Source organism: Gossypium arboreum, chromosome 2 (genome assembly GCF_025698485.1).
Source record: "Gossypium arboreum isolate Shixiya-1 chromosome 2, ASM2569848v2, whole genome shotgun sequence".
Lineage (NCBI taxonomy): Eukaryota > Viridiplantae > Streptophyta > Magnoliopsida > Malvales > Malvaceae > Gossypium > Gossypium arboreum.
Window position 1 is genome coordinate 109,589,439 of NC_069071.1, and position 22,620 is coordinate 109,612,058.

General features: G+C 34.1%; 1 protein-coding gene across 1 annotated transcript in view; it reads left to right on the forward strand.

The window, feature by feature from the left end:
* LOC108466881 (ferredoxin-dependent glutamate synthase, chloroplastic) overlaps window positions 1-22,620 on the forward strand; it is a 36,293-nt gene that overhangs the window by 7,877 nt on the left and 5,796 nt on the right. The window contains exons 7-26 of the mRNA XM_017767236.2: window positions 217-313; window positions 1,018-1,110; window positions 2,396-2,541; window positions 10,852-11,011; window positions 12,042-12,152; window positions 12,269-12,484; window positions 13,109-13,266; window positions 14,455-14,584; window positions 14,898-14,956; window positions 15,045-15,150; window positions 16,032-16,128; window positions 16,831-16,946; window positions 17,036-17,233; window positions 17,681-17,791; window positions 18,466-18,705; window positions 19,248-19,346; window positions 21,750-21,845; window positions 21,964-22,161; window positions 22,270-22,344; window positions 22,478-22,606. Coding sequence (XP_017622725.1) covers window positions 217-313; window positions 1,018-1,110; window positions 2,396-2,541; window positions 10,852-11,011; window positions 12,042-12,152; window positions 12,269-12,484; window positions 13,109-13,266; window positions 14,455-14,584; window positions 14,898-14,956; window positions 15,045-15,150; window positions 16,032-16,128; window positions 16,831-16,946; window positions 17,036-17,233; window positions 17,681-17,791; window positions 18,466-18,705; window positions 19,248-19,346; window positions 21,750-21,845; window positions 21,964-22,161; window positions 22,270-22,344; window positions 22,478-22,606 — 2,635 coding nt within the window. The remainder of the gene's footprint in view (window positions 1-216; window positions 314-1,017; window positions 1,111-2,395; window positions 2,542-10,851; window positions 11,012-12,041; window positions 12,153-12,268; window positions 12,485-13,108; window positions 13,267-14,454; window positions 14,585-14,897; window positions 14,957-15,044; window positions 15,151-16,031; window positions 16,129-16,830; window positions 16,947-17,035; window positions 17,234-17,680; window positions 17,792-18,465; window positions 18,706-19,247; window positions 19,347-21,749; window positions 21,846-21,963; window positions 22,162-22,269; window positions 22,345-22,477; window positions 22,607-22,620) is intronic.

Here is a 22,620-nt window from a genome sequence, read left to right on the forward strand (position 1 = left end):
CTAGTGTTCCTAATTTATGGTCAAGAAAGAAATGTGTTTTAGATGACATCATGTTGTTAAATTCAACAGTACAATTAGCTAAGTATTGTTGTGCTAAACCTTTGGCACACAAATCCTTGTACATTGTTTTGTTACTTTTTTGCAGTTTTGTCTCACCATTTTCGCCCAGTATTATTCCATTTTCTAATACTTCCTAGTTTAATTTGTGCGGTTCAGTGATGGCAAAACTGTCGGGGCATGTCTTGATCGGAATGGACTTCGCCCTGCTAGGTATTGGAGGACAATTGACAATGTCGTATATGTTGCATCTGAGGTGTGTTTTGATCCCTTAATGACTGCAATTCCTTATCAATGATAATAGTTAGAATCCTACTCTGTCCAACTGCAGTTTCAAATATTTGAAATGTAGAAGATTAGAGTGTACTTTTGTTTTTTGGTTGAATAGAAGATTAGACTTTTCTTAAGAATAGGAAACTTGCTGATTAATCTTTGTTTTGATTACTGCAATGCCATTGGGATTCAAAATGAATTCTCTCTTCATTAAATTAATCTATCTTAGGTCAGTCTACAAATAAAAGGTTGTTGCACTGGAAATAGCATTAAAGGATGAATTTTATTTCATTATAAGCAGGCACATTACTGTATGTGATAGAAGTGTAAATATTGAAAGACACAAGTCCAATATGACGAGGTTAATTTATTTTTGTTCTCATTTTTTATGAATTAGCCTGCTTTGATAAGTTGTGTTGAAAAGAAGCCACTTTGCTTACAGATACATAAGAGCAAACCTTGCAGGTTTATCATATCCAACTTTAAGCCATTTTAGATGTCCAATAAACACAGCTTTCATTATGTTTTCCTTGTCCACGTAGAAATGGCTGATGGTATCTTTTTATGTACTTAAAAAATGGACATGTATATAATTAACATCCTATGTTTTCTTGGTGTTTCATGCATTTTGCTTGTGGTCTTGGTTCACTGCATAAGAATAATGGCCAATGTTTATTCTTTTATTAGGTTGGTGTTCTACCGGTGGATGATTCAAAAGTTATTATGAAGGGCCGTTTAGGTCCCGGAATGATGATAACTGCTGATTTATTAAGTGGTCAGGTTTGTATAGCAATTTATTGTGGTTTGATGTTGTGTATGTCCAACTTCTGCATTGAAAGTGTGTTCATAATGATTACTGATGATTGGTTTCTTAACTATTAGCTACTTAAGAAAAAAATCTTTTGGTCGGTTTATTTCGGGATATACTTATATATCTTTTAAAATCAACCTTTATGCATACTGGCCATTTGATATGTTTTTCTATCTACAATTTCTTTTCGAGATGTTCTATAGTTTTCTTACCAAAATATTTGTAAATGCTCAAATACTAAGGGGTTATTTGGTATTTGCATCCTTTAAAAAAAAAAACTTTTTTTCTTTTTTTAAGCATAAAACATGTTTGGTTTGTAATTCTCTAACGCTTTCAAACAGATACTTATATTCTTTAAAGATAATAATTCAATATGAAAAATAAAATTTGAAAAATTATATGACAATGGCACTTATGTTATTGTTTATTAAGTAAATTATCTTAATATTAAGCATATTATTCGATACATTTGTAGTAATATTTTAATGACAAACTTAATTTATCACATAGTAAAATTTAAAATTGTTAATATTTAATAAATTGTATAATATTTTTATAACATATCTAATATTAGAAAATAATGTTACTTCATATTAAAATTAATTTAATATTATTAATATTTAATATAACCTAAACTGATATGTTTCTAAATAATGTTATATAATATTAATTTAATTAATAATATTAAGTTATTTAATTATATTGGATGATCATAAAGTTATCTTATATTAAGTAGTAGTTCTTGATACTATTTTTCATTAATACCATATGGAGATATCATCTAAATTATATGTACTGTAATATCACAGTGTTAAAGTATTTCCTGTGATTATTTCTTTTCAATATGCTTATAGTTTACCTTTTTAATTTTGAGGCATTTAATTTTAGTTATATATTTTAAATATATTATTATTTTATTTATATTTAATTTAATAAATTTTGTTTACAAATTAATTAATTTCATTTATAATTTTTATTTTGAATATGTTAATACATTCATGTGAAAGTGCTAGAAGCAAAAACATTATCTTTGGAAACAATGAAAGCAAGAAATTCTAGCTCCTAAGAATCTGGGAGTAATCTTTTCTTTCTATCCGGAAAGGAAAACTGGTTGCCAAACATGTTTTCTGTTATCATTTTCAAAATAATTGAACAAAAACAGAAAATAAAATACAAAAACAGTGCCAAACGACACATGGGTAATTTTCCCATTATTCTTCAAGCTTACTTGCATCTTAGAACTTTGATTTATAGGTATACGAGAATACTGAGGTCAAGAAGCGAGTTGCTGCAATAAATGCGTATGGAAAATGGGTTAGTGAAAACATGAGACCCTTGAAACCAGTAAATTTTCTCTCCACAACACTTTTGGACAGTGAAACGATCTTAAGACGCCAACAGTAAGTATTCAACTTCCATAGGATACTTTGAGAGTTGTTCATGGTGGTGTTCTGATGAATGCAAATGAGACTGATTTTATTTCCTTTAATGCTCTTAGCCCTTTAACAGCTATAGCTGCTGATGTTTTTGTGAGAGCTATATTTAGATTTGTTTGATTCTTGATTGATATATCTTAGGTGGTCAGTGGTGATTTATCTTATGATTTGGAACACTGCTTCTACAATTTTGCATGCTAAAATGAGTTATATTCTTGTTAGCTAAGAGCAAGCCCGCATGTAAGGAAATATCACTCTAAAAGGGATACTTTTTCCTGCTGATTGGAGTTTGTTTATTGAGATGTAAAATTTTAAATGTTTCTTTCAAAAATAATTAAATAGACATGGATTTGATGTTGTATAAAAAAGCCTATGGTGTCTATTTAGTAATATGTTCTTCTTAATCACTCCACCATGGTGGATAGGTTGGTACCTCACGCGTTTGCTTTGCACCCTTATCTTTTCAAGAAAATTACATTAATTTAATAGCATAGTGGTTTTGAGATTTTTACCAAGACAGGGAGTAGAAAAACTAATTTGGATTTTTGCATTTGCATTGTTAAGTGGTTATATTTCTTTGTTGAGAAACCTTCAAATACCTTCAACATCTTTGCAAGTAATAGAGAAGCTTTTGAAAATGTTGTCTATATTGCTTCTAAATAATATAGGTATTTTACACAAATAAAATCTATATACAAGGAAATGACTAATTGCAATTAATCCTATTTGATTCTTTCAAGTCTCTATAATTACGTTAACATAACTAACACTCTCCTTCAAGCTGACACAACTAACACTCACACCAGAGCATAGATGTTAATCATGCCTAGCTTGTCACGTAGATAGTCAACTCGATTTCCATTTACTGCATTAAGTTCGTTCTCTTATCATCATGTAGCCAATGGAAATTAAATTATCCAAAATCTTCTCATGAATGAAATGACAATAAACTTTTCTAGCCCAATTTCAGTTTAAAGAGTACATATCCACATGATCTCACGCATGGAATGTGCCACAACAATTTTTGGTCTTTCATTATTTTTTCTTATTTGTATCTGAAGCAAATATTTCACCTTACTAGTTGTTGTGATAACTGTGGTGTCTTGCATAATTATATCATGATTCTAGGATTAATTAGCATAACATTAGGCATATCATATCTTTGACTTACCTTATTAGTGTATCTAGTTTATTATTATATGAACAAATTTAGGAAGAAGAATAATTCTTATTTCTTCTAATCTGAATACAGCCTTTTAAAGAATAGCAGGAAAAATAAAAAGGAAATAATCTCTAGAAATTAGCCTATCCCTAAAAATTAGTAATTTGATTATGGCTAATAGTACAAGGAAATTCCTAGAACTAAGGTAAAAAATCTGCTTAATTTAAGGAATTCCACACTCCTCTTCAAGTGGAGTGTAGATGTTAATCAAACCCACTTGCCCATAATTTCTTGAACATTTTTCGCTCAAGCTTTTGGTTAACACGTCTGCTACTTGTTGTCTTGTAGGTAGATATGAAACACAAACTTCCTCTTTGTTAATTTTCTCCGTAATAAAGTGGCGATCAATTTCCACATGCTTGGTACGGTCATGGTGTCTGTTGTTATGTGTTATGCTAATCGCTGCTGGTTGTCACAAGATAATGTTATAGGTTTTGTATAGGATAATTTTAGTTCTCCCATTAGCCGTTGTAACCACATTCCTTCATATATACCGTGGGACAAAGCTCGATATTTAGATTCAAAGACTGCTGCGTGCCACAACAGATTGCTTTTACTCCTCCATGTTACGAGATTACCCCAAACATAGCTGTAGTAACCGCTTGGAGCGCTTTGTCATTAATCGCCTCGCCTTGATGCTGCATCGATGTAGACTTCTATGCTTCGATTTACATCTTTCTTGAAATGCAACCCTTACCAGAGTCCCTTTAAGTATCTCAATATCTTGTAGGCGCTTCCAAATGTTTCTCCCTAGGAGCATGCATAAATTGACTTATAACACTTACTCCAAAAGCTATGTCGGATGAGTGTGAGAAAGATAGATAAGTTTTCCCACTAACTGCTGATATCTCCCCTGTCTACCTCTTCTCCATCCTTATCGGTTCCTAATTTAAGGTTGGGTTCCATAGGAGTCTCGATGGTTTGCAACCCAACAATCCGACTTCGAAAGTAGATCAAGAATACACTTTCTTTGAGAGATTGAAATACCGCTTTGACCTTGCTATCTCCATTCCTAGAAAATATCGAAGATTCCCCAAGTCTTTAAGTTTAAACTCAAGACTTAAGAACTCTTTAGTCTTTCAATTTCAATAGAATCAACCCCATCAATATTATGTCATCTACATAGACAATGAGAATACAAGACTTCCCATTATCCGAGTGTTTGTAGAATAAGGTGTGATCAGCTTGACCTTGAGTATAATGTCTACTAGTCATGGTTTTGGCAAAACGATTAAACCAAGCCCTAGGGGATTGCTTTAGCCCATACAAGGACTTCTTCAACTTGCATACTTGGCTGCTTCTTTCGAATCCAGGCGGAAAATCCATGTAGACTTCTTCGTTTAATTCTTCATTGAGAAAAGCGTTCTTTACATCCAATTGGATCAAAGGCCATTCTAAGTTGACAGCAATTGAGAGAAGCACTCGAATAGTATTCAATTTGGCCACTGGTGCAAATGTTTCGTCATAGTCCAACACATATGTTTGAGTGAAACCCCTGGCCACAAGTCTAGCCTTGTATCGATCAATGCTCCCATCTGGTTTAAATTTTGTGGTGAAAATCCACTTACAACCCACGGTCTTCTTCCCAGTAGGTAGTTTAGATATTTCCCTAGTTCCATTGTCTTAAAGAGGCTTTATTTCTTCCAACACAGCTTGCCTCCATTTGGTTGACTTAAGAGCCTCTTCTATGTTTTTTGGAGTTTCTACAGAGTCAACATTAGAAACAAAGGCATTGTAGGATATAGACAAGTTTCCATAGGATACAAACCGAGAAATGGGATGTTGAGTGCAGCTCCTAGTGCCCTTTCTTACTGCAATTGGAAGATAGATGGAAGATGAAGGAGGTGAAACTTCCTCCTCGGGATGATCCTCGGGTAAAGATGGCATTGGCACTTCTTTGCTTTCATCTCGGTAGTGATGTCTCCGAGAGTATACACGAAGGCCCCGAGTTTTTCCTTCTTGTTTTTCAGAATGAGTGGGCTGTTTTTCTTCATTAGTATGGTTAATCACCCTTGTTTCTTGTTCTGAACAGTGGAGATAGGAAAAACAGGTTCCAAAACAGAATAACAAAGATGGCTGTAGGATTTTCAGCAGGTTTTGTAGTGGTGGTAGGGCTGATAGAGTCTTGAGGTATAATGAGAAGATTGCTCAAGGTCTCATCTTCACTAAGTATCTCCCTCTGAAGATGAGAGGCTGAAAAATATGGCTCGTTTTCGAAGAAAGTAACATTAAGGGACACAAACATCCGGTGTAAGGTTGGAGAATCGCACTTGTACCCTTTTTGTGTATGTGAGTAACCAATAAAGACACAAGTGTGGGCTCTAGGATCAAGTTTAGATTGGTTAGGTTGATGGTTGTGGACAAATGCTTTGCAACCAAATGTTTTGGTTGGGAGATTAGGAACACGAAACAAGGGAAAAAAATTTTGAGGAGTATGTAAAGGTGTTTGAAAGTTTATATCTTTGATGGGAGTCGGTTTATAAGATAACAGGCAGTGAGGACAGCTTCTCCCCATAAATACTTTGGTACACCTATAGTAAACATAAGGGCATGAGCCACGGCTACAAGGTGTTTATTTTTCCTCTCGGAAACCCCGTTTTGTTGAGGGTGTCGGACAAGAACTTTGATGTATGATTCCTTGCTCGAAAGATAAGGACTTAGGATAGAATTAAAGTACTCTCTCCCATTATCGTTCTAAGGGTGTGAATATTTGAATTGAACTGGTTCAATTATTGAATGAAAATTTTGGAAGACTCTAGAGACTTGGATTTTCTTTAAGGAGATAGACCCAACAAACTCTAGTGTGGTCATCAATGAAAGTTATGAACCACCTAGCCCTGTGATGTTTTTTACTCGACTGGCTCCCCATAGATCACTGTGGATTAAAGAGAAAGGTTGAGATTGAACATAAGGTTTCAAAGGATAAGGGACACGAGTGTGTTTAGACAGTTGGCAAACTTCACAGTTCAATGAACTTTTTTCTTATTTAGAAATAGTAGAGAAACAGTTTCTTCAAGTACATGAAATTCGGTGTCCTAGTCTACGGTGCCATAGCATGATAGAATCTTCTTTTGATGTAGATAAGGCCATCCTTCTTGTGAACTGTTTTTGTTCCAAACATATAAGCCATCATCAACTTTAGCAGTGCCAATCATCTTTCCCGATTCTGTTCTGAACCACACAACTGAAAGCGTAAAATTCAGCAAGTACTTTTTCATCCTTGGTAAGCTTGCTAATTGAGAGTAAATTACAGAAAGATTTGGAACATGTAAAACTTTATCAAGGGAAAAATTTTCAAGAAGTCTAACTGTCCCTATTCCACCCACCGGTGAGTAAGATCCATCACCTATGCGAATCCGAGAGTGATCATGACAAGGTAAATAGGTGTGAAACAAACTTAGATTACTGTCATGTGGTCGGATGCACCCAGTCTAGTATCCGGAAGTTGTGATAGGTTCGTGTGTAGTATTTAAAGCAAGACCTTGAATAGCTAGTGACCCACCGGTCGTAGGAGTCCCGAGTAGTTTATGAAGAGCCTCAAGTTAAGTTTTGGTTAGCGAACATCTTGAGCATCTTCTTCATAGTAGATATCATTGCTGCCTTGTTTTCTTTCTGTTTTTTTTCGGGATAGCCATGGAGTTTGAAGCATTTCTCCTTGGTATGCCCAACCCGATTCTGATGGCTACACCATGGCCTATTTGAATCAGAATCAATTCCATCTTTGAACTTTTGAGATTGTGGGCCTCTTGAAATAAGAGCAGAGTTCTCGGAAGGACGATGACCAGCTATGGTCAATGGTTTTAGTTCTCTTGTGTCTCCCAACATAATAAGATGCCGTTTCTCTTCCCTCCTTACTTCAGCAAATGCTTCTCCTATGGTTGGCAGTGTGGTTCTTCCTAGTATTCGTCCTCGAACTTCATCAAGATCACGATTGAGTCTTGCTAGGAACTCATAGAGACGCTCTTTGTTAAGATGATCCATGAACTTGGTGTGTTCCGAGCTCTCGCCCCAATTAGCTTCATAATACATGTCTAACTCCTGCCATAAGATCTTTAGGCTGTTGTAATATTGGGTGACTTCAAGTGTTCCTTGTCGAATATCTTTCAACTTTAATTTGATCTCGAATACTTGGGAAGCATTTCCAAGATTCGAGTAATTCTCCTTGATTGCATCCCACATTTCTTTGGCAGTTTTTAAAAAAAGATATGTTCAGCTTATATGACCTTCCATCGAATTTATATTCCAGGCCATAACCATTGAGTTGTTAAGCTCCCAAGTTGCATAACTAGAGTCTGTTGATGCTGGTCGAGGAATTTGTCCATTAATGTACCCAATTTTTCCTCAACCACGAAGAACTATAAGGACAGATTGTGACCATTGCAGGAAATTTTTTCCATCTAATCGATGATTTGTGATTATAAAAGAAGAGTTAAGGTCATCTTGTGGGAGTCTTTGACTGTGATTTTGAGTTATTTGTGAGATTTCAGTCTCAGAGGAATTTTCGGTGTTACCCATGGGAGTAGGGTTTCTAACAGAGAAAACAGAACAAGAAAAGAGAAGAAAGAGCAGTATCAACTGGATTCCTGATGCTCTTGATACCATGAACAAGTTTAGGAAGAAGAATAATTCTTATTTCTTCTAATCTAAATATAGCCTTTTAAAGAATAACAGGAAAAATAAAAAGGAAATAATCTCTAGAAATTAGCCTATCCCTAAAAATTAGTAATTTGATTATGGTTAATAGTACAAGGAAATTCCTAGAACTAAGGTAGAAAATCTGCTTAATTTAAGGAATTCCAACATTATAAATAGGCTATGTAACCTAATGTAAATTGACAAGTAATATTTTCACACAAGTCTTTTCCCTATTTCTCTCTTCTTTTTTTCTCCTTATTTTTTTCTTTCTTTTTCACGGCTGTTACAACCAACAGTAGAGCTGCAATAGCAGCTCTTTTCTTTCTTCTTTCTCTTTCTTTCTCTCTCTTCTTCATTCGATTTAACATGGTATCAGAGCCAAGGGAGTCTCACTACCCCTCTCACTGAAATACCTATCTTCCATCGACCTTCCAGTCGAAATCCGGTCACTGGAATCCACGTGTGTGAGCCACATGTGCCACCCTAATATTTTCTCCCCTTTCATGCGCCGGCATGTGAGCACGCATGAGACCACCTCAGGCCACTGTTTGGCGCCGCGAGTCTTCCCTAAAGGTAGACACTCCTCTCCCAACCATATTGGTGTTATCACCTATCCGTTTTCCACTAGTTCAGAAATTTTCTTCGATATGGATTCTCTCAAATCTTTATTCTCTTGCCTAGTTCCCCTGCAATTACCACTCTTAAACTTCAAGGTAGCAATAACTATGTGTCATGAGCAGCTTTGGTTGAACTTTGGTATATGGGACAGGGTTTCAAGGATCACTTGGATAAAGAAACAAGTCAGGTTGATGAAAAGAATAAAGAAACTTGGGTGAAAGTCGATGCTCAATTGTGAAGTCTTTTATGGCATTCTCTTGAGCCAAAGCTACTCACTTTGTTTCAATCTTGCAAAGCATGTTACAAAGTGTGGGGTAAGGCCAAAAATCTATACACTAATGATATTTTAACGAATATATAAGATTGTCTCAGGTCTTGTTAATCTCCAGCTGAATCAACAGGATATGTCAGGCTATTTGGGTCAGATTGAAACTTTAAAGGATGAGTTCAATGTTCTTATGCCCTTTTCTGAGGTGTTACTGATCAAGAGAAGCAGCAAGACAATTTTTTTATGGTGTTGGCTTTAATAGGGTTGCGAACAGACTTAGCTTCAATTTGAGATCAAGTCCTTGCTAGCCCAACCATTCCCACCCTTGAGGATGTGATGGCTTGGTTACTTCGAATCTCCTCAAACCCAAACCAGGTTGACGGAGAATTTTCTATGCTCACAATATAGGAAACTGGTCAGCAAGGAGATAATTGAAAAGGAAAAGGCAGAGGATCTCAGCTTCATTGTACATATTGTGATAAAAGTGGCCATATATGTGATAAATATTGTGGCAAGATCTAGTGCAGAAGCTGAATATCGGGCTATGACTCTAGTTATTTGTGAGCTAATTTGGTTAATACAATTACTTTAAGAGTTGAAACAAGAAACTGTTAGCCCAATGAAGTTAATATGTGATAACCATGCGGCACTGCATATTGCCTCAAATCTAGTGTTTCATGAAAGAGCAAAGCACATAGAGATTGATTGTCATTTGTGAGGCAAAAGATTGAGTCTGGGTGTATTACTACTAGCTTTGTTCATTCAAATGACCAGTTAGCAGATGTTTTTAACTAAAGCACTTAGAAAGCCTCGCATCGTATACATATATATATATATATATATATAAACAAGCTAGGAGCTTATGATTTGTATGCTCCAGCTTGAGGGTGAGTGCTATGATAGCTGTGATATCTTGCATAATTATGTCATGATTCTAGGATTAATTAGCATAACACTAGGCATATCATATCATATCATATCTTAGACTTTCCTTATTTGTGTATCTAGTTTTTTATTATAAATAGGCTATGTAACCTAATCTAAATTGACAAGTTATATTTTCACACTAGTCTTTTCCCTATTTCTCTCTTCTTTTCTTCTCCTTAATTTTTTCTTTCTTTTTCACGTCTGTTACAGCCAACAGTAGAGCTGCAACAGCAGCTGTTCTCTTCTTCCTCTGTCTTCTTCACTTGATTTCACACTAGTTAGTATCATTTAAATATTACGCATATTACATAAGTTTTTTTATATGCATTTTACATATATATATATATATGTATGCGCCTTATTTTACTTGAGGGAGCGCTTTGTTTGCACCTTGCGCCTCAGGCTATATAGAGGTCTTAGCCCTTCAGTGCACTTGGCACTTTTGTCAACATTGTTTATTTGTTCTTGGTACATTTGTTATTGAGTTTGATTTCGTGATTGAAATATCTTGGTTTCTAGCGCCCATAAATTAGTCTATGATAAAAAATGCAAATTCTAACGATTTGAATTGTTCTATTTTTCTTTTTGTAATGTGATGTATTAGGGCTTTTGGTTATTCAAGTGAGGATGTTCAAATGATTATTGAGACTATGGCTGCACAAGGAAAGGAGCCAACATTTTGCATGGGTGATGACATTCCATTGGCTATATTGTCTCAAAAGGCACACATGCTTTATGATTATTTCAAGCAGCGTTTTGCACAGGTTTGTTAGAATTTTGATCTTATTACTATGCTGTGAAGAGATCCTACAATATGGCATTTTAAGTGTTTGATTTTGTTATATGCTTGATTACCTCTATACCAAAGTTGGTTTTACTTGGTCTCCCTTTTCTCCTTTTTGGACAATCCTTGTTTTTGCTTCATCTTTATCTTAAGATGCCAAAGGAATATTAGGAATATTTGCGCTACATGATTGAGATTTAGTTTGATTAAACATAAAATGTTAGAAGATTATGCACTAATTCTTGAGAAACTCTAAGCTATTATTTATGCTCAAGATAATTAGGTTGTTTGCACTGAGGTTGAACAAAATCACATTCAACAGTCGCACAAAGATAAAGTAGACATTGCATGTGTTTATGGGATCATGAGAAACCTTTGTTGCCTCCAATCCTCCCAAGAAAAAAAATCTTTGTTGGCTTGAATGCTGTCGTCAATTTTCTTCTTTAACTTGATTACTAGAGTGAGGACTAGGAATGTACAAGTTTAAAAAACTTCCAAGGAAGTTGGAAACTGCCACTAAAAGCATATACTTTGTCATATTATGGGGTTTCATTTATTTATTTATTTTATTGGGAGGAGGATGGGTTTGACAAAAACACTGCATTATCTTTATGCAAACCTTTAGAGTTTCATGCTATTGGTTCTTACGAACATGAAAACTGGTAAAACACCTTTGGCATCAACTTTAATCTAGTAATTTAATTTGTTACTATTCCATGTCATAGTTTAAAGTTTATTTTATGTATCTAATGTTTTGAATTCATTTTCTTTATTAATTGTTGTCAGATTTCAGTTTCCTAATTAAGGAATATTTGAGTGTATCAAATAGGATTCTGTAAATATTTTATCCCTAACTTTAAGGCTGTTTTTAGGTACAGCATCCCTAGAATTAGTCTGTTTCCTAGTGTAAAGTTTCCTAAGTTAGGCTCACTATGTGTATAAATATTTATGTAATTTCTTGTGAAAAATATAATCGAAATAGCCTGTTTTTAACAATTGTTTATATGCAGGTCACAAATCCGGCCATTGACCCTCTTCGGGAAGGATTAGTTATGTCTCTTGAAGTCAATATTGGAAAACGAGGAAATATATTGGAAGTTGGACCTGAAAATGCTTCTCAGGTTTGTATATTTCCTAAATATATATTTGATGCCATCTCATGGTTGCTTTCAAATTGGAAATCAATTAAACTTTTAACCATTTTCCCACTATCAAAATGAATTGTCATTGGAACCAGGTCACCTTGTCTAGTCCTGTACTGAATGAAGGGGAGCTTGAGTCATTGCTTAAGGATCCCCAGCTAAAGGCCCAAGTCTTGCCTACATTTTTTGATATACGTAAAGGGATTGAAGGATCATTGGACAAGACAATTTACAAACTATGTGAAGCTGCTGATGAAGCTGTTCGTAATGGTTCCCAACTGCTTGTGCTCTCTGACCGTGCTGATGAGTTGGTATGAACCTTTTTATACTTGCACAAAAGCTTACGAATTAGTAAAACGTCTTCACTTTCAGAACTAGTTTGGCTATGATTTGAGTATGTAATCATCAAAGGCTACTGTTTCATATACTTTCATCTCTGATTATAATAGAATTTTCTGTCTCTTGATTGTTGCATCAAGAAGTGTACTTTGAAATCCCTTTCTGTGGTTAGTATATGAGAAAGACTTTGATGTAGTTTTGTTACCTTAATCTTATTGAACTGTCTTGCCCAGATTCATTAAATATGTAACATTCTGTGCTGTCTAAAATTTGGTGAGCATACACTAGTATCGCATAATGGGAGGGATAAGAATATGCATCTTTATTTAATCATTTAAAGTGGCTGTGTAGACATATTCACTTGTTAATTTTGAACATAATTGTTATTTCTAGGAGTCTTGATAGACTTGGTTATTTGGTTATTGTATCCCTGTTTCAATTTTTTTTTGTCTATATATATTTCGAGAACCAAGAATATTTTTACCTTTTAACTTACTAGTATCTCACTTTTCGAGGAGTGGCTTCTTCTCTTTTGATCTTATATATCTTTGGTGGAACTTCATTCTGGATGTTTTCATTTTTCTGTGTCACTCTAGGAAGCAACTCGGCCTGCAATTCCAATACTTCTAGCTGTTGCTGCTGTTCATCAACATCTTATTCAAAATGGTCTAAGGATGTCAGCTTCCATAGTTGCTGATACTGCTCAGTGCTTTAGTACGCATCAATTTGCCTGTTTAATTGGATACGGGGCAAGGTGAGTTCTCTTTCTATTGGATGTAACCTTATGTTAACATAGATACTTAAAGAGAAATGAAGAGTTAGAGCAACATAGAAGTAAACTGTGCTTAATATTCCTCAAGATTTAAGTATATGAGATTACCAGATGGTTTAATAGTATCATGTAGGGGCATGTCTTTAAGTCAAGCCCGTTTTATAAAAATTGCTTGGAAAACGAGAAATTTGCTTTCCTTGAATGAACAATCCATGATAAAAGTTTCTACCATGGTTTTCTATAGTAGCATAAGTTCAGATTCTCATGAATGAGAGCCTGGGAATGATGTCCTTTTGTACTCGCGGTTTGTGCAAAAGAGATGACTGTGAACCCTTGTAAATGATTTTAATTGTTCTCTTTTATTTGGTTTCTACAAGATGATGACTTAAATTGTTTTTTTTCAACGTGTGAATGGTTGATTACTTTTATTATTATTGTTATTGGTACTATTATTATTTTTGGTACTTCCCTAATAATTTATGCCATGCAATTTGTTTGCTTCCCTAGGATTTTCAAATTATGATTGTGCCTCTTTTAGTTATAGCATATTATTGTTGTCTCCTGAATCTAAAGAACACACATGTTTAGCATTATAGTAGAAGATCGTCATTAGGGAAATGGTTGTAGTTTACACATCCACAATTGAATATTTCTATTTATGTTTGTATACTTGTGCACATGTTTTAAACAAAGATTTATGCTTTTTGATTTAAGTTATGGCTAATGTTTTAGGCAAGTGATTTTCTTTATGGAAAGTATAAAAAAAAAGTTCATGGTGTATTTACCACATAAGCCCTTACATGGTAAAGTAAGAGTACAATTGATTAACCTACTACATGGTGAAAAATAAAATTTTCCCATTTTGTTTCTTTTTACTAGTTTCAAGATGGGTGCGTAATTTGTAAATTAATATTTTCTGCATCTCTTAATTGAAGCTTTGTCCTCATTAAAGATCTCATTAGTATGAAGTTTATGATTTATGGTCTGAAGATAAGTCGTTGATAACTTTTTTTTGGCATGTGAGCAATAATTAGGTGGTTTATTCCATTTTCATGTATTTTATTTTTGTTCATCTAGTTCTTATGATTCTGTTGTTTGGTTCGTAAAACCTATTTTTGTCTTCAAATCTTGAAACTGCTTCACTTTTTTTTGCTAATTTCATTTTTGCAGTGCTGTATGTCCGTACTTGGCATTGGAAACTTGTCGGCAGTGGCGTTTGAGTTCTAAAACTGTGAATTTGATGCGGAATGGAAAAATGCCTACTGTGACAATCGAGCAAGCGCAAACAAACTTTTGCAAGGTCAGTATATATCAAATGATGAAAGCTTTTTGGGATATTTTATCGTCTTTGTCATATATGAATTTCTTTTATCTTCATTTACTTCAGGAATTGTTATGTTTTATATCCTTGTTACTGATTTTCTTAAGTTTGCTTGTGTTGTGATAGAAAGTGGTGATATTTTGGTAAGAAAACAATTACTATCATTTCTACAAAGCACTACTATAGATTGGTCACATAATACTAGTCTAAACAGGCCACCATTTCCCCCACATAACTGGCTAGTCGAGTTTCTTATAGTTTGTGTATATGCTAATTATTTGTCATGATCTAGGCAATCAAAGCTGGTCTCCTCAAAATTCTTTCTAAGATGGGCATCTCATTACTTTCAAGGTATGTGTTCTGAATAAAAAATGGGTTTGAATGATTTAATATATATGTATGTGTTAAACTTAATTTACTTTTGTTGTTCTCTATTTAGTTATTGTGGTGCGCAAATATTTGAGATTTATGGATTGGGGAAGGAAATAGTGGATCTTGCATTTTCTGGGAGTGTGTCAAAGATTGGTGGATTAACTTTTGATGAGGTTAGAAATACAACTTGCTCTTTAAGTTTAATAGTATCCTGGTATCAGAAAATGTGTGTTTGTTCTTGTGAAGCAATATTTTTTTATCATTCTTTTTTCGAACTTAGTTTTGAGACAATGATATGATAGACCAATTCAATTTTGTGTTTTGGTTTTATATTGATCATTTTTTGTTTCTCATGCATAATGAACTTGACAGGGCATGGCGCATACTGGTTTTATTCTGTTCTGTCAAGGCTTTAGACTAATTCTATTGACCATTGGCATTAATTTCTAGATATGTATTTATCCTTTAATGTCTCAACTTTAAAACTAGTGTTCTGCCTTTGCAAGACTGACAACCAGGTCAGTATCAAATGATATTATTTCTTCCAGAGGACTCCCACAGTAACCTTTCCTTCATTTACCAGAAAAGGAAACCTGCCAATGTTGAATTTTGACTTGTGATTCATGGATGTCTGGTGCTGATTAAATGGATATTTAAGGATGCATTTTTATCGATTTTACTATTTTTGTATGAACTCTCCTGGCATTTTATATTAGTTTTGTCATTTGTTCTTATTTGCCAAGTACTAGGGTTTAGGGAGTAGCCTACTTGTTTTTACTGTCCATTTTTTCCCCCAGTTCTAGGTTATCTTTTTATTGAGAGTATTTTGAGACTTTGGGATTTTGAAATGTCCCTTGGCCTTGACATGCTCTCCAAAATTTGAGTTTCTAGTCTACTTTTTATCCTTTTCCCTCTACCCTACCTCAGGTGACTTAATTTGATTAAGCCCTTGCATTCTTAGGTCATTTATTCTTAATATTTTGATTAGGGTGTTATTATGCTGTTTACTTCTGTGTCCTTTGATTTTGTTTTCTATGATTCTTATTTTCTACAGTTAGCGAGGGAGACATTGTCTTTTTGGGTGAAGGCTTTCTCTGAAGATACAGCTAAAAGATTGGAAAATTTTGGATTTATACAATTCAGATCTGGAGGTATCCCTTATTCTCAAAATGTTTGTGCATTTATGTGCTGTCAAGGGAAATATATGATTTTATTTATAATTTGGTATCTCTTCTATTTTGATAATAAGATACTTTATCTGGAAATGATTGAACAATGTGCTGGATTTCAGTTGTAACTCATGCAGATTAGCTAGGAGGAGGTAATATCATCGATGAAAGTACTGTTAGGTCCCTCTATTATAAGAACTGGTTCAAATCAATCTCTTTACTATTAAATAGATCAATTTAGTCGTTATTCTAGCAAATAGAATCAAATAAGGCTAAGTTTTAATAGAGTTAACATTTAATATCTAAAAAATAGCATGAATTTTTTTTTCTTTTCATTTGTAGTTTGCAAGAAACATAAAAGCTTTAAAAATCTTAACTCTATTAAACAATAAATGAGATTTTTTAAACAGTAAATATTAACTCTATCAAAATTTGGCCTTATTTGATTCTTTTGACTAGTATATGGACTAAACTGATTATTTAGTACTATAGGCACTAATTTGAACGAGTTCCTATAATGGAGGGACCTGCCAGGTATTCTCACCTAACATCATCTTAGCCTAATTTTAGTCACATCAATTATTCCTGATTTAATAATATTCTCAAGCGCAATGGTATATTGAGTATATTCAATTTCACCTCTTTTTGTTTGTATCTTACTTAATTATTATTTAATTGTTAAAGGGGAGTATCATGCAAACAACCCTGAGATGTCAAAACTACTTCATAAAGCTGTCCGTGAGAAGAGTGAAATTGCATTTTCAATTTATCAGCAGCACTTGGCCAGTCGTCCAGTCAATGTTAGTCAATACATATGATATCCCTTCTTTCTGGTTTCAATGCGATGCTTATAGAATTACATGATCTGTTCCTATTATTTTAAATGCAGGTTCTCCGTGATCTTCTTGAATTCAAAAGTAATCGTGCACCAATTCCTGTTGGGAAAGTTGAACCCGCCTTATCCATTGTTCAAAGATTTTGCACTGGTGGAATGTCACTTGGAGCTATTTCAAGGGAAACTCATGAGGCAATAGCCATTGCTATGAACAGATTGGGTGGAAAGTCTAATTCAGGAGAAGGTGGTGAGGTAATACAGGACTGGAGATATATCTTCGTTGTTGTCTTTCATATTTCTTTTGAGCAATATATATACATACATACATACATACATACATACATACATTGTGTGTGTTTGTGTGTTAATGTTACTCCTTTGTTCAGTAACTCATTGCCCCTGTCAGTTCAAAAGAAAGGTCACTGCCATGTGTAAATTCATGGGAAGTGCCTATTTTATCTACTGTTCTATTAGGTTCTCATTTTAAAAGTGAATTATAGACCAGAATAATCTTCAAACTTATGCACAATAATCTTGATGTGTCTGTTTGCTTAGCTGAGGAGCTATAGGGCATTGATAGGTTTGGTTCTTGTCTTCCTATCTGTAGGAGAATGGCGCTTTTTTTCTCACCTCCCTTAACCCACCAAACATAAGGAAATAAATTGAAGGATCTAATTGTTTATGTTTACTTTCTCCAAGGATCCAATTCGCTGGAGGCCACTTACTGATGTTGTTGATGGGTATTCTCCCACACTGCCACATCTCAAAGGTCTTCAAAATGGTGATACTGCTACGAGTGCCATTAAACAGGTTATGCAACGGAACATTGCTTAGAAAAAGTTTCATATGATTCTGTCATATGTCATGTTGACCTCATGAGGTTTTCTTTAGGGCACAGATCTTTGAAACAATGCATCTGTTGTTATCTGCACCACGTGAATGGTATACATTTGCATTGATTTATGCTTTTGCGCCATAACTGTGTAGCGCTTAGCTATTTTTGGTTTCAAATGTGACTTCTCTTAGCTATCTTGTTATTTTTTCTGTCACAAAAAATGCAACTAGGAATTTCTTTTAGAAATTTATTGTAAGAAGTTAAAAGTACATTTAAAAAAAAAAAAAAAAAAAACAACAATACAATGATTTCAATACTTGAATCTCCTTATGTTTGAGCCCATTTTTTGGTAAAGTTTCAATACTTCTCAATCTTTTGTTTTTTAAAGAAAAATAATTAAATACCAATATGGAGGCAATCTGTCTTTTTTGGCACCAGATTCTAAAGTCAAGACTGGCATAAACATTTAGCTTTTTATTGGATGGAAAGAACATAGATAAACCTGACGGTCCTGATCTGCTAGGAGCAGTCTGTGCTTTTGATACATTATAGAGTGGTTTAGTGGATAGGGAGCAGTGTATGCCTTTGATACATATCGAGCTGTCATGTAATTTGTTCCTTTTATTCTCATGATACACTATTTCTTCAGGTTGCTTCTGGTCGATTTGGTGTTACTCCAACATTCTTGGCCAATGCTGATCAATTGGAAATCAAAATTGCACAAGGTGCAAAGCCAGGTGAAGGAGGTCAGTTGCCAGGAAAAAAAGTTAGTGCATATATTGCAAAGTTAAGAAATTCTAAACCAGGTGTTCCACTTATATCTCCACCTCCGCACCATGACATTTATTCTATTGAAGATCTTGCACAATTGATCTTTGACCTACATCAGGTAATTGGTTGCTTCATGTTTAATCTAGATTTGATTTATGCATATAGTACTGCACTATAACAGATTCAGTGAACTTTAAAGACATTTATCTAGTTTAACCATGAACACTGTTCAACCAACTTGGTTTTGTGGCATGAAATAGGTTTTCAACATCTTCTAGTCTGTTTTCCAGCCTAATTGAATTCGAGGAATGCTTCTAGAAACTCAAAATCAGTTAGTAGATTAATACAGGATCATTGGCCAGTGAAACTCAAAAAGGGTTGTTGATTTATCCAAACCGATTTTAAGTTCCAAAATTTTTCCTGGTGCCTTCGTTGCCTTGAAAACCAATTTTTTAAATGTTGAAAATCGGTTTCAATGTAACAAAAGAAGATTGAAGTAATGGTTGCTTGTCCTAAATTGCAATGGTTGTGATGTGAGGGCTAATTGTACATGTTTTTAGTTCAGCTACCAAATTATCGTTCTAATCTGTTTAGCCTTACTAAAAGCAGTATCCTTGGAGTGCTGATAAGAATACTATCTTATATCTACCAAATATTTAGGTCAACCCTAAGGCTAAGGTATCTGTAAAGCTAGTGGCAGAAGCTGGAATCGGAACAGTTGCTTCTGGTGTTGCAAAGGCTAATGCTGATATCATACAGGTGAATTATCCTAATTTATTACCAGTATCCTGAGCTCTTAGCTGTGTCATGTTCCTTCTGTACTATTTCTATGCCCTTGAATATTATTATTATTATTATTATTATTATTATTATTATTTCTGGTTTCTTCAATTGCATAACACTAATCAATCTTTTTCTCAAGACGGTGTATCTACATAAGTTGTGCCTTGCCAATGTGCTTAGAGTTGTTTATGCATTTTTCTGCTGTTAAAAGTATTCTCGTGTTTAACCCAGGCATCACTAGTGAAATTGTTTCCTAATGATTATATATTCTTACTAGTAATTTTCAAGATTAACAACTAGTGATGAATAAAGTAAGTGCAGCGGAGAAAGTAATGTTAAAGCACAATGATTAACTTTTCTAAAGGAAGCTATCTGCAGCAAAGAAGAGCATAAAAGTCGTTATATCACTTGAAAGACTTCCCAGAACCAGAAAAATTATGACTGCAAAACCTTAATATGAGGAAAAAGTTAACATAAAAGAAAAAAAGAAAAAAGAAGAAGATTTTCACAGACATCTAAGAGAAAGCCCCAACATTATGTGTAAAACCACTATAACCTTATTACAATGAATATAACAAAACATTGGTACACACTAGAGAAACATCATAAAATTTCATTAAAAAGTATATAAACAAATAGGGAATTGAAAGAGGGAAAATAAATCTAAAATACCTATAATTTGTGAAGCTGATTTTTTCTCAGCACCTGCAAAATATGCAAAAGAACACCATCAATATTGTTTTCCCTTAGATAAAAATGCATTAAATGTTACATGAAAATGAAATTAAGAATAAAGCTAGATCTTGTATTTGAAGCTCCTTCTAAATTTTAAACAAAAAAAGAAGAAGAAGAAATAAATAGATAAATAAGGAAATTCATACATGAATGAAATCCGAGCTGTCAAGGTGTCTGCCTGTATATTGCACCTTACCGTGAAATAACAAAGGTGCCTTAGACCCTTTTAGGCCAAATGCATCTGATAAGCAACGTGCTTGGTGTGCCCTGGTGTGTTTTTTGTAAGGCGATAGGCATAAAAGGCCCACCTGATTGATGTTCTGTTTAATTTTTTTTTTACCTTATTTATTAGATGTGCCTTTACTAGTAAGAAAGGGGTAATATCAGCTATCTACACATCTGATGCATTCTTGCTACCTTTGTGTCGTCTCTTCACTTCTCTAAGCTCCTTCTCACTTTGCACTTACGAAATTAAAAAGTTATCTAATTTTATCATGGAAAAAATAAATCAAACCAAGTAAAAACTACTAGAAAATTAGTAATCTGAATTAAAACTTCATAGACTTAGCTAACTTTAATGTAAAAATGTGACTGAATTGTCTAACTTGAATGTAAAAATGAGGCTGAATAAGTTTAACGTAAAAATTACATTTCATGCAGGCCTTTTAATTGAATAAAAGAAATTAAATGCAATGTTTTGGAAGCACACTAAACATATTGTGCTGGTGATTTAAGCTCTATGATTCAGGTTGATTTTGGAATAAGAAATGAATGCTGAAGTGTTTGTTTTGTTTTGTTTTTAAATTTAATTTTTTATCCAACTTGATAGTTTAGAACTTGATGTAATTGTTAAAAGGATAAGAGAAAACATTTGAAGTAGAGTTTTGTGGTAAACAGACCATAGAGGACCACAATTCTTAAAGTTCTAGCTGAAAGTGGTGATATTCACAGTCTATACTAAGTTTAGTACCCATGATCACAAATTTTGGTTTGATTTGTATCTCTTTTAAATTCTCAATCCTACAAAGCTCATTAATACAAACTTTCTGCCTACAAAACTTTTATAGTAGAGTTAAATAGACAATTAAAAGAAATGTAAATGTAAGTTTCAAGACTCACTAGTTTGTTGGTCTAAGCGGTTCAGCTCCTTTCCTAGTTTTTCATCTGCTTCTTTGAAGTTTCCACGTTAAAGTGGCATGCTGAAGAAGATTAAACTTTTGGCATATTTATTATTTGTCACAAAGTGCCTCTTCTGAAGTTGATTGCATCAAGATAAGTTATTTTAAGTTGATCATGAATCTCAAAAGTTTCTTCACAGCCAAACTGACAAATTCTTGCACTAATGGACTTTCGGCAATTTTATCTGGTGGAACCAGTGGTGCTAGCAACTCAAGCTGTCTTCCTTGCAAGGCTGATATATGCCTTGGATATTCACGAGATACAGTGTTGTATCTCATTGTCTAGATTTATTGTGTTTTTAATGCTACTATTTTCCTTTTCATTTCATTTCTATTCTATTCAATTATGAATTTATATTAATATATAAATGTAATAAGGGGAAAGCAAAATCTAGAATGCTGTTTTTGAATATAGCTCTTAGGAATCCATACAAAGTCATCTGACAACTGTAATTTGCTTTTGCAGATATCTGGTCATGATGGTGGTACTGGAGCTAGTCCCATAAGTTCCATTAAACATGCTGGTGGTCCTTGGGAGCTTGGACTTACTGAGACCCACCAGGTAAGTCTTTATCCTACCAATTAAATCTTGGAAATTTATTTATCATTTAATAAGAGCAATGCTTTTTGTTTTTAATTTGAAAGAATAAGAGCAATGTTAAATCACTGATCTTTGACAGACTCTCATTGAAAATGGACTAAGAGAAAGGGTAATTCTTAGAGTCGATGGTGGTTTCAGAAGCGGAGTTGATGTTCTAATGGCTGCAGCGATGGGTGCTGATGAGTATGGCTTTGGCTCTTTGGCAATGATTGCCACTGGGTGTGTTATGGCTCGCATTTGTCACACAAATAATTGCCCAGTTGGTGTTGCCAGTCAGGTACTAGAATACCCTTTCCCTTATATGATGCTATGATTGCTTGTGCTCGTATGTAATGTACTATCCCCTGCTTTTTGTTATTAATATGTATTTTTATTTCAACATTAGCGAGAAGAACTTCGTGCAAGATTTCCTGGCGTGCCTGGTGACCTTGTCAATTTCTTTTTATATGTTGCAGAGGAGGTAACCCATAATCCTTATTCTTGATGGGGTTTTGTATTCCTTTTCCTCAATTTAGAATTCATTTTATATTATCATTCTCACTTTTTCTTTTCTGTATTCTTTCCCCTCTAATAGAATTTTTTTTTTCTCTCAGGTGCGTGGCATGTTAGCACAACTGGGTTATGAAAAGTTGGATGATATAATTGGACGAACAGATTTGCTAAAACCACGAGATATCTCACTAGTGAAAACGCAGCATCTTGATCTGAATTATATATTGTCGGTATGTTTTTGAGT